The sequence below is a fragment of the Grus americana genome, chromosome 6 (genome assembly GCF_028858705.1).
Source record: "Grus americana isolate bGruAme1 chromosome 6, bGruAme1.mat, whole genome shotgun sequence".
Classification (NCBI taxonomy): domain Eukaryota; kingdom Metazoa; phylum Chordata; class Aves; order Gruiformes; family Gruidae; genus Grus; species Grus americana.
This window is the reverse complement of record NC_072857.1, coordinates 755,216-767,431: the sequence shown is the minus strand read 5'-3', so window position 1 is coordinate 767,431 and position 12,216 is coordinate 755,216. Positions and strand designations below refer to the sequence as shown.

General features: G+C 49.4%; 1 protein-coding gene across 6 annotated transcripts in view; it reads right to left on the bottom strand.

Annotated features, from left to right (window-relative positions):
• Positions 1-173: 173 nt before the first annotated feature.
• ACVR1C (activin A receptor type 1C) overlaps positions 174-12,216 on the bottom strand; it is a 35,386-nt gene continuing 23,343 nt past the window's right edge. For all 6 annotated transcript variants that reach the window (XM_054829804.1, XM_054829807.1, XM_054829808.1 and 3 more), the window contains 7 exons: positions 11,380-11,625; positions 9,764-9,994; positions 9,368-9,535; positions 8,690-8,846; positions 7,944-8,068; positions 7,581-7,711; positions 174-7,254 (listed from right to left, as the gene is read on the bottom strand). In XM_054829804.1, the coding sequence (XP_054685779.1) occupies positions 7,129-7,254; positions 7,581-7,711; positions 7,944-8,068; positions 8,690-8,846; positions 9,368-9,535; positions 9,764-9,994; positions 11,380-11,625 (1,184 nt within the window). In that variant the 3' untranslated portion in view covers positions 174-7,128. The remainder of the gene's footprint in view (positions 7,255-7,580; positions 7,712-7,943; positions 8,069-8,689; positions 8,847-9,367; positions 9,536-9,763; positions 9,995-11,379; positions 11,626-12,216) is intronic.

Below are 12,216 nucleotides of genomic sequence, written 5' to 3'. Positions count from 1 at the left end.
CACGCCTGTGACACAGCCGGGTGAGGGGCTGGGGGCACGCGCTGGAGAAAGAGCTTTGGTTCGCGTTTGAAACCTCCACTGACTACAAGGTACCCGAAACGGCCCTCAACCCTTTTCCCTCACAAAGTGAACGTAAAAAAATAAGAGTTCTACACTTCACGGGAACACAATGGCAGAGTGTGCTTAATTTATTAAAATCGCCACGTCTTTCCGAAAGTATACCGATATGTAAAATATGCATACAAAATACAACATTTAAACAAATTATTTACATCCAGGGCAGCTGCAATATCAAGCAATAACTTTAGCAGTAGTTTTAAAAATAACTTGCTGCAGTGTACGCTAGATTAGGTATTTCACAACACGAAGGTTGAACTTTAGCATTGTACTGCTACTCTAAGTTCTAAAACATTACAGTACTTCCAGGTAAAATATTAATGCTTCTTCAAAAAACAGACAAGTCAGAAACTGGTTTGTAGATTGACAAAGCACTACACGTTTCTCTTTGGGGACTGAAAACCACAGCAGATTCAGACACAAATGTAATAGCTACATTCAAAATACATTCAGTCTATTTATGCCAAAAATACATTCAGAGCCTTTGGTTACAATTTATTGCACATTTCTTATATTCTGTAGAAATATATAGTACCTCTTAATGCTTATTTTCCCGTACATTGATGAATTGTGCTGCCCGTTCAAACAGAACACGGATGCCTCTCCCTAAAAGCTGCACACGGATTGGGGTACCACAGCACGTAGGCGGGATCCCTGCCGCCCCGCCTGGCACCCCAGACGGGCAGCGTGCTGCCGAGGCACCAGTGCTCCCATCGGCAGCAGACCACTAACTCCGGTGCTGCTGCTGGTGGCACCCGCGCCTGGTGGCCAAGGACAGCTTTACACCACCGATACCAAAACGCAGTAGGAGTTTTTGAGCCATAACCTTTACCAACACGCACCACTGCACCAAAAGCCCGCGTGCACCTGTATCTGTAGACCTCAAACAACGCGACAGAGCGTCTTCCCACCCGTCCTCACGACAAATCCCACCACGCGGGTGGGAGCCCTGCAGAAGCACTACCTGCCGCAGACAGAAGTCCCGCTGCCAAACCTTCCCACGTCGCGCTGAGGCAGCTCGTAAGATACCGTTCTCAACAGCAATGAGAAACACAAAAACTTCCTTCCCGTTAGCAAGGATGTGCTGGGGACATCGTGAGCCCACCGGCGGTCACAGGAGACCCGGGCAGACAGGGACTGTGAGAAGATCCCGCTCTGTTCAATGTTACGACCTGGTGTAGTGTATTGGGTTTGCGTGGCAGGGTTTTGGTAGCGGGGGGGCTACAGGGGTGGCTTCTGTGAGAAGCTGCTAGAAGCTCCCCCTGTGTCTGACAGAGCCAATGCCAGCCGGCTCCAAGATGGACCCACCGCTGGCCAAGGCCAAGCCCATCAGCGCCTCTGTGATAACATAGTTAAGAAGAAGAAAAACACTTAGAGAGAGAGAGCTTTTGCAGCCGGAGAGAGGAGTGAGAAGATGTAAGAAACTCTGCAGACACCAAGGCCAGTGCAGAAGGAGGGGGAGGAGGAGCTCCAGGCACCGGAGCAGAGATCCCCCTGCAGCCCGTGGTGAAGGCCATGGTGAAGCAGGCTGTCCCCCTGCAGCCCATGGAGGAAGGATGAGGGGGTGTAGAGATTCCACCTGAAGCCCGTGGAGGACCCCACGCCGGAGCAGGTGGAGGCACCTGAAGGAGGCTGCGGCCCGTGGGAAGCCCACGCTGGAGCAAGTTCCTGGCCGGACCGGTGGACCCGTGAAGAGGGGAGCCCACGCCAGGGCAGGTTTGCTGGCAGGACTTGTGACCCCGTGGGGGGGACCCCACGCTGGAGCAGTTTGCTCCTGAAGGTCTGCACCCCGTGGGAGAGACTCACGTTGGAGCAGTTCATGAAGGACCGTCTCCCGTGAGAGGGACTCCATGCTGGAGCAGGGGAACGATGAGAGGAGTCCTCCCCCTGAGGATGAAGAGGCGGCAGAAACACCGTGAGATGAACTGACCGTAACCCCCACTCCCCGTCCCCCTGTGGGGGGGGAAGGTTGAAGCCGGGAGTGAAGTTGAGCCCGGGAAGATGGGAGGGGTGGGGAGAGGTGTTTTAAGAGTTGATTTCATTTCTCATTCCTCTACGCTGTTTTGCCCATGAGGATAATTAGTGAGTGATCTCTCCCTGTCCTTATCTCGACCCACCAGCCTTCCGTTACACCTTTTCTCCCCTGTCTAGTTAAGGAGGGGAGTGACAGAGTGGCTCTGGGGGGCACCTGGCCCCCAGGCAGGGCAACCCACCACATGTAGGGACTAGACATGTTTCTAAAGAAATTTATTTATAATTCCCAAATGCATTCCCCCCCAAAAAGTGACACAACAATGACTAAAATATTATAGGATTCATTATAGGATCCCATGAGGGAATGATCTTGGTTAAGTGCAAATTACGACAAAAATAGCAAAGTGCAAAAGAGATTACGGTTTGAATTTCTCATGGGCTATTTTGGGGGGGAGCAGTTCAGGAAACAAGGAAAAATTAGGTGCTAGACAAAATGTTAAGTAATTTTCTCTTTCAGTTCATATTCCATGCATTAAGTTTTAGGTGACTTTAAAAAACTACTAACTCCCCCAAACTAGAAGCATCAATTAGGAAAGGCTAAATACGGTGACTGGTCTTGAGCATCCTTGAGCTTGACAATTTCTACAAGCTGAAGAACTTGTGCTTTAAGAGAAGATGAGCAGGAACATCAGTAACCTCTCAAGAGACCTAAGCCTCCCTAAAACCACAAAGCGGTGTCTCAGTATAACCTCCATTCTTAAACTGGAACAGGACAAACCTACAGTGAGGGAAAAGGTCACTAAAACAAGGGAGGGTTTTGTCTGTTTGTTTTTAAAGGAGCGTACGGTTTACAAACGCCTGAGAGCCCAGTACAACAATTTCAGCCCCTTGGCTCAGTTAACTTTAAATCTAGTTTCCTAAAACGTACATTTACCTCTCAACAACAAAAGACAAAAGAAAACCAGTGCAAAAATATTGAGCTAAATGAAAAGTTCGGGCAAACAGACCGTAACGTCTCATGCCATGAGGTACGCAGAGGAAAGATGTGTCGTATTCCCGGGGCTGGAGCTGTGGCCCGAGGGGTGCAGCCGGGTCAGACCAGCCTCCGGCCACACAGAGCATCCCCCCACCCCGCACACCTCCCCAGCCCGGCACCAAAAGGGTCTTTTTCAAATTCCAGGGTTGATCAGTGATTATCAGAGACTCCAGGAGGGAAACTGAAAACCCATAGCCTAAAAATCCACCACCAGCTAAGACTGACCAAACAGACAGGAAAAAGCCAGTAACCAAGTGGCATTTACAACTAAGAAGTAGTTCCTGATGGTGGTCACGCTGGTGTCCGAGCAAGATTAAACTAAGAAAAGCGAGGGGAGCAGGCCGTACCCCAGGCCAGACCGCGGAGGAGCCGCAAAGGCACGCAGGCTTGTGCTGGTGAGCTCCCCCTGCACATCCTGCCCCACGTCAGGACACCACGGTGTAGACAGAAACCAGGCGTGCTGTGGCTCTAACAGCCACACGGGCCTCGCGAAGGCAGGGACCGCATTCATTTCAGCAGCCACGAGGCGCTCAGACCGGTCCCCGGTGCAGGGAGAGCGTCACGGAACGCGCGAGCAGCCACCAGCAGCGCAGCGGTACCCACGCTGCATCTGCAGCCAGGAGCAGGCAGCACCGTCCCTGGCCGTGGGTTCACTACCGTGTAACCCCGTAAACCTCCTCTAAACGTCTCCCAGCTCTGCCCCAAGAACAGGCCACCAAAGTGCCTTATGCCAAAAAGCACATTTTTTTAATTTCAGAGCACGACTTCAGTCTGGCATGGTTCCTGACCCAGAGGAGCTTCTGCACAGACACCAAATTCCTCCACTGGGCAATCCAACCCACAGGAAGAGTCATCAGATAGAATTCAAGGGCATAGATACTTTCAAACGATACTATAGATAAAAAGTGCATAGGACTGAATTTAAAATGGAAGAAAAATTCCTAGAGAGCATCCTGATCACTCTCCCTGTGAAGAAAGCCTCCGTTTTAGGCAAAAAAAAGAATGTGTTTCAAAAGTGGCCAAAGAGAAACTAACGGTGTCCCTTGGACATCTTGCATTTTGTACAACAACTGATCGAGTTTTCACTAATGAGCCTTAATGCATCAAGACCGCTGCAAACATCACGCACTTTGCTATCGAGATGGTGCCTTCACACCGCTCAGCAAACACCGTTCTTCCCTCCGCTGCCCCCTGAGCAATCCTGAACCTGCTCAACCACGAGCCATCCTGCTAACAGCAGCGGAGACCACATCTGCTGTCAGCGTAGGGCGGGTGCACCTGGGATGAAATGCCCCTTTCTTGTTCTAAAATTATTTCCTTCGGTTATTTCAGTGTTCTTTTAAACAGCTATTTCTGTTTTGTGATTTGGGACTGCGGCACGGGTGGGCAGTGCTGTGATTTGCGCACATGCAGAGCCGTTTCCAGAGCTGCTCACGGGTACCCCACGCCGGCAGGTCACCCTGCAAGACAGCTCTGTCACTTCGGTAGGCTTCACTCTTTGAAATGCTCTCCTCGTTGCTAATTGTTCTAAAGCTCTGGCTTTAGTACGTATTTTAACACACTATGGTTGTTCACAGACATTTGATTTTTTTTTTTTTTTTCTCCGTACAAGAGCTACCTGGGTCTGTAAGCGCCGGGAGCTCTGGAAAGACGGACCGTTTCCTTTTGGGCACCTTCCCAAGTGCTAAAGCGATTCTGAAAAGTTCATCTCACCTGCACAGCTGAAATACTTTTGAGGAAACAGCCCTAAATCAGCATACTATTTAAAACTACTTTTACTCCGCTACCATTGGTTGCAGAGACCTTATCCTGCAAATACAGCAAGAGCGGACTGCAATGGATAAAACGTTTCCTTTTCCCACCTAAAAAAAATAAATCTTGGTCGGTCCTTTTTAACATAAGGGTTTTTTTCAAGTTACGTTCTACAAGAACAAATGCTGGATCTTATGTTCGCAAATCTTTTGATGCTCAAGTCAGCATCGCACTTTGGATCACACAGTTGTAACGATTACCTCTCAAACAGCTTAGAACGTACGCAGCTGTTGAGCTCCCTGGTGTAGTTTATGCAGTCGAAGCACATAAGAATTAAATCTGTAAGATGACTTTGATTATATGTCAGAAAGCACACTGGAGAAAAATCTACTAGCAACCTAGTAGAAATATTCTTCACCATTCAGCTAACAGACCATGCAAAGATTTCATTATTTACCACAGCAGGAGTGACTAAAAGTTATGCAAACAGGTAAATTGCATTGCAGCCTATTTACGGCGCAATTAGCATCCATAAAGAGCCCATAATGTCCTGGAGTGCGCGTGTCAGGCTGAAACATGGAGCATTGATACTACTGACCATCCCACTCAGTACAAGTTTAACCCACTCTTCCATGCAAGAGCCCCAGTTCAAGAGGTTTCACGTCAAAGATGGATTTTAAATACCGTAATTAGCTAACAGCTTACTTCCACAGAGCTGCGTGTGCTACATCGAATTTTTGCAAAGCTTTGCTACTCTGGAGACATTTCTGGGCTTTATTTCCATGGTCCGCCTGGATTTAGAAACATTTAAAGAACCGTATTATTATGAAAGGTATAATTTTGGCTATTAAAAATATTAGACTACTATATTCAAACGTGTGGACCACAGAGTGGGACAGAATTCTCAAAATGCCAGAACGTCAGTGAATTTTGAAAAACCACCCTGCTTTTTACAGCATGCAGTACTGTGGAAATATGATTAGAGATGTTAACACTTTTCACCAACCTGGTGCTGTTACAGAAATCCATACGAAACCTCTGAACAGGCTGCATTGGCTTCGTGCAAGGACATCAGCACTTTAAATTTACATTTTAACGGGTCCCTAGGCCGCCACAGACGACAGCAAACAGTGATCCAGTCCTGAGCACGGGGACATGTGAAACTTGAATTTTAAGTGCCAAAAGCCAGGGTGGCAGAAAGCACGGTACCCTCCTGAAGTCACGGGCACTGCTCCAGCACACAGCCTCCGCGCCAGCTCCCCGCTCCTGAATGCCGCAGCGGGGGCTCCCGGTCACGTGGGCATCCCCAAATCCTCCGGCACAGCGAGGAGGGCTGCGCGGTGCCACACTGCGACGAGAAACAAACCTTTCTGCCAGGTTTCGACTGTTTTCCAAGAATTACTTTTGTTAAAGCTTCCCCTTCAAACATCAAAAGGCACTAAAAAAAAAAAATGTTACCAGTGACAGATTGGCAAGATGTTGTTTAAAAATATATACTTTCTCAGTTTAGGTGGAATTTCTCCCATTCCATCCCTATATATCTATCGGAAAAGTATTGCCTCTATTATTTTTCCTACTAACTGTTAAAAAGAAAAATTGTCCCTTGAACGATATATTCAATGAAAAAATAAACAGAGTAACATAACACCAAATCCTAACTATAATATTGTATATGAAATCAAGACAATAAAAATAAAAGTTAATAAAAACTGACTAGATGTTTTTGTTCACAATATACCTGCTTAGTGGCATTTTGCTTAGGTAATGATAAATATAGTATTTAAAAATGCATTTTACCGACAGTCCCTTTTCAGATTCCTGCGTAAAAATATGTAAAAAGCTGGATTAAGTTTGGTCTTTTACTTCGTTTGAGGATACAACATGTGGTTTCTCTCGCAAACAGGCTTTAACCAATACCAGCTATTTCCAACACGCTTGGGGTTTGACTGGGATAACAAGCGCAACAGCGAAAGGTATTTTTACACTGCCGTGGCGTTTGAAGCTCCGTTCTGCGATTAGCCTAGGGTCTAGTTTACTTTAGAAAACCAAAGCGAGTCATTGACTTGCTGCAGGAAACACGAACGCCGGGGCAGGAGCCGCCCCTTCCAGCGGCCAGACATGAAGCTGGATGCCGGTGCTCTGGGTTGGGCACCGAAATACTGAACCACGTGATCTGAGGTAGACCAAAAATAAAAATAATATCACATGTCAAAAGATGAGCAGAAGAATCCATTCCCCAGGGATCTCCGTCAGGCTTTGGAGTCCTCCTGCACACAGAGCTGTGAAATCGTCTTCTTCACGCGCAGCGCGGTCAGCCGCGCGGCACCGTTGGCGTACCAGCACTCGCGCATTATCCTGCCCATTACTCGCAGCGCCTGCACAGCAGAAATCAAAAGAGCAGGTCAGGAATAAAACCACCGCCTCCTGCTTTTAATTTTTTAAGTGCAATACTGGAAGATAAAGTACAGGTCTCTGAAAGGGTAATACAGCAGCAGCGTCACAAATTCAGACCTGTAGTCAAGAGAGTGCAGCACTTGGCGCAAAGACAGTTCTCTCTGTCGGTCTGGGAGCTGAAGCAGAGCTAGACATCTGCAACGCGTTTCAGTTCAGGAGAGGCTGGACATCGGGTTCCCTTTGTCTCACTGAGAAATCCTGTCTTAATTTAAATATGCTTTGTAATAAACTGGAAAACTGTTTTTACCTCACAGCTTTGCCACTGGTTTGGAATATTTGGTCTGAGCTTCTGCTCGCAAACTACCCTTCTCATATCTTCTATCGAAGGATCAGAAGGCACAACGTCATAGTAAGGCAACTGGTATTCCTCAGTGATCCCTAGGAAAGATTTATTGGGTAGATTACACAAAATCCAAAGTACCTGCCCCAGAATAAACAAATTGTTTTTACAGGCAATGAGAGAGAACAGAGGAACGCTTGGGGCCACCCTGAACAACTGCTCCACAGCACGCTTCTACCACCACGTACTGCCACGATAAATGAGAGTGCTTTTGTTTTATTTAAGATAAAAGCGGTCTGGACTGCAAAATGGAAAGGCCGGAAACCTCACCTCCAACGGAGCACCTTCGGGCGATCTCCCAGTACACCAGCCCAAGAGAGTACATGTCTGCACGCTTGAAGGACTCGAAGATGTTCATGTTCATCACATCATCAAGTATCTCAGGAGCCATGTACCTTTAAAGCACACAAAGGTCACTTTGCTAGAGGGGGTTCGTACAGAAGACTGCCGCCGCATGCCGGGAAGCAGCCGGTCCTACCGGGAAAAGGGAAACTCCTTTTGACAGCGATCCCGAGTGGGAGCAAGAGACTTGGCCTGGGTGCTGAACGCAACGCTGAGAAAGCCTGAGGCAAGGCTTTGTGCTGCGCAGAGCAAGCGCTTGCTGTGTGCTAAGCCACCTGGAACCCCGTCGACAGCCAGGGACGGGCTGCCGGTAGAAACCCAGCACGTGCTCCGTCAGAGGCGCTGGTCTGCAGCTCTGCTCCGCTGCTCACCTCGCCCTCGGCCGCCAACCGCCTCACGGCGCTGGGAGCGATGCCCTGGCTAGGCCCAGAAGGACGCGGGGCGACCGACGCGCCATGTCCACGCCGCAGAGCCGCGCTCCAGGTGGGGCGGTGAGCTCCATCCCAAGTCGGGCTGGCAACCGCCTCCCGCACCACCCAGCGTGAGGCCTGCCAGTGCTCGGCAGCCGCCAAAAGCAGAGGGGAAGTCACCGGTGGAGGAGAGGGCCGGGGGGCTGAGCGGAGCCGTCCCCACGGGGCGAACCAGGCCGGCAGCTGACAGCCGCCCTCACCCACCTCCTGGTCCCCACCCTGGGGTTCTGGGGAATGTCGATGGTGTTCAGCACCGAGTCGTGCTTCACCGCCAGGCCCAGGTCCGCGATGGCGCAGCTTTCGTTCCTCTTCACTAGGATGTTTTTAGATTTCAGATCTCGGTGCGCGATCGCTGGCTTGCCTGTTCACAGAAACAGAAAGCGCCGTCAATTTTGAAAGCAACAGTATGCATTTTAAAATAATGAGCAAGGAAGCAGCAACAGTTTTATGCAACTTCATTACTATACTCTGTAAAAAAATTTTGAAACCTATTTTGTACTAAGTAAGGCTCTACTAAGTGCCGTCAAATAAAAACAAAACTTGAGGGCATTTTTGTCCAATATCTCTATTTCAGGAATGAAACACAAAAAGAGAAACTCTAAGTTCAAGCTCTGAATTCATTCAGGAACTCCGTCGTGAGCACTCCCCTCTAGCACAGCTGCTCCACCGGCATCCACCACGTAAAGACGTGGAAGGAGGCGCAGACAGCGAAAGCAGGAGGATGATATTCCTATTCTGTTTATACTGTACTACATACGCTAATTACTGCGGTACAACAGTTTGCAAAACGCTTTACCGTACCACATCACCCATAAACGTTTTTGCAAATACCGCTGAAGCTCCCTAAAATACCCGAAGGACAACTGGGAGGGAAGCCCTTGCCTTGCGTGCCGACGATCTCCATGTGGAGGTGTGCCAGGCCGCTGGCCACCGATAGTGCCAGCTTCACCATGCCCTCCACCGTCACCGTGCCTCTGTTCAGGTAGTCGAACAGCGAGCCTTGCTCGTGGTACTCTGAGACGAGCCACAGCTGCGTCCACGTCCCGTTATCTACCCAGAAGAAGCAAGATTATTCAGCTTTATTAAAAAAACTAGCCAGGAAAAGGCTTCCCTGTTTTGTGGCCGGCTCAGGCACGCAAACGAACAAGTCTGCCGGCCGCCCCACCGGGAAGGAGCTCAGGAGAGCTGCAAGGTTCCAAGTGCCGTTTCAGATGGGAACGGGGGCAGCGAAAGCCATTCCAGGACAAGCGCCCGGGATTCACGCGACCAGCAGCGTACCCTTGTTGTCGGCAGCAATAAAGCCCAGGATGTTTTCGTGTCTCAGCATGACGGTCTGATAAATTTCTGCCTCCCGAAACCAGGACCGCTCGTCTCTGGAGGAGAAGATTTTCACAGCTACATCTTCCCCGCACCATTTTCCCCGCCAGACTTCGCCAAATCGGCCTTTTCCTACAATTTCCTGCAGGACAATAGTCCTCGCGATTGTTCTTTGCACAAGCAGAGGTAAACCTAGTGCAAAAAGGAGAGATGGGTATTTGTGAAATAGTTCAGCAGTGATCTTTAAAGCCCAAAGCTGGACATTTCCAGTGAGTTGTACTCATGACTTTGCTTTCATAGACTATGCGGGCCCAAACTAATAAAATAAATAAAAATTTTAAATAAATAGATAATTTTTAAAAAATTATCATAGTCATTTCATTTTGTTTTGCTAGCCATAAACCCCTGCCTCGTCTGATTGGATACTGTATTTGTTTGGGACTTAAAACAAAGAAATTTATTTATTTTGTTTACTTTTAAATCAAGACGACCTTGCTTTTAACAGAGCAAAATAATCAGCAAGAAAAAAATTACAGTTTGAAGGACAGCTTATTCAAATTTATTCAACCTTTCCTTCCGGTTTCCTTGTCAGAGCCCCCGCACCCCCTTCACACGGGCTGGTCCTGCTGCCCACAGCGCAGAAAACTCCCCGTTTGGCTGAAATGGGAACAAACTGGGGGTGCACATGGGGCTCAACCTGCCTCCACTGTGGGTCGGCACAAGTAACGCCCCGCTCTTAGCTCAGGGATGGCTACGAACAGGTACAACTTCAGGGTAAACAGGCCGAAGTCTGCTCGTTCTATCTGTGAAAAACCATCAGGGAAGTACCCTAAATTCATCCTGCCAGGCATGTAGTTCGTGGAAAATAAATTAAATTAAGCAGCATTTATAAATTTTTCATTTATAAATAAAAGTAAGCATGAATTACGTCTTTTTCAAGTAAATAAAAATTCTAGTGACAGAAAGCTGGGCTTTACACACCGACGTGCCACCAGCCTGACGAACCTGAATTTCAACAGCAACGGAGGCATCGCAGTAGATAGAGTATCAGAAATGGGAAATATATTTTAAAAGTTGGCGTTCTGCTCAAAACAAGAATTTGGAGTAACGTTATTTTGGCACCGCTATCAAAATGTCAGAAGTGGCATCCTGACTCATCAGTTAAATTCCGTACCTTTTATTATCAGTTACGCCACATCAGCCAGCAGTGTTTTGTTTCACACTTGAAACCGACTTCTGAATTAACATTTTGGACTCTTCCATTCAAACAAAGAATTGAACTTGCGTAATTTGACAGAAAAAGGGCAAACAAAGCCCTGTTGCCGCCGTAAGGCATGGCCAAGCGTATCGGCACAAAACCTCCCTTGACGTAAGACCCGTCACCGGTGTAAGAGCCTCTGAGGTCAGACCCCCACCTGCACCCTCTGCCCGGTGGCCGACTTTCATCGCCCTACAAGCAAGGTGGCACGTTTGCCTTTGGTTTAAGCATCAAGAACATTTGCTCCAAAAGTTGGCGGCGAAGGCACGGCAGCCACACCGAGGGCAGCGGGCAGGGCAGCTGGGCAGCCCCCACCTACCAGAGCCAGAGCCGGAGGTCGTCATGTCGTAGATGAGATCCTTCAGCGTCTTCCCGGAGTTCACCAGGTTGCACTCGGAGAGGGGCTCCTCCACGTTGGGTTGCTTCGCCCTGCGGCGGGCACAGCGCCGGGCCTGGCAGGTGCATGCCGCCAGCACCGCCGCAAGGGACAGGATGCAGACCGGCACCGCCACCGTCACCGCCAGCACCACGGGTCCTGCACTGGCTTTGCTGGATGACTCCGACGCTTTCAGAAGACACAAGGAGAGCGGGGTGGAGGGGAAAAGACAGTAAGTGATGGGGCTGCGGAGCAGATGACGTATTAAGAGTTAATGATCTCCAGAGTCATCCTGACCGGGACTGGCAGCAGCGAGACAGACCGCAGTTCTGAAAGTTACAGAGTCTTTGCCCCCCGCACCTTTCTGCGGGTACCTTGGGCTCAGGTCAGCACCGCGATCACCATGAACACCACCAGCAGTTCCTCAAGGAATCACCGGCAGAGACGTTCGGTGGTGCGTGGCTGGCCGGTAAGGTGCCGTACAGACCATTGCCGCGCCTGCCCCGGGACAGCCCCAGCAAAGCTCCTCGGACACGCTGACACGTCACCCTGCCCGCAGGGGCCTGGCCGGTCGTATCTCCACGTAGCTGGCATTAAACCCAGGCAGACAACAGCACAACGCATCCCAGCCGCCAGCTTCTCCGGCTGGTCCCACCCCACCGCTCAGCACCGTTCACGACAGCAGACACCTGAACAACACTTCCTTGTAACTGCAGTTCCAAAACCGCAGCAGGGACCCTACAGAGCACGCCGTTTTAATCTGTTCGTGTTGGCAAAATG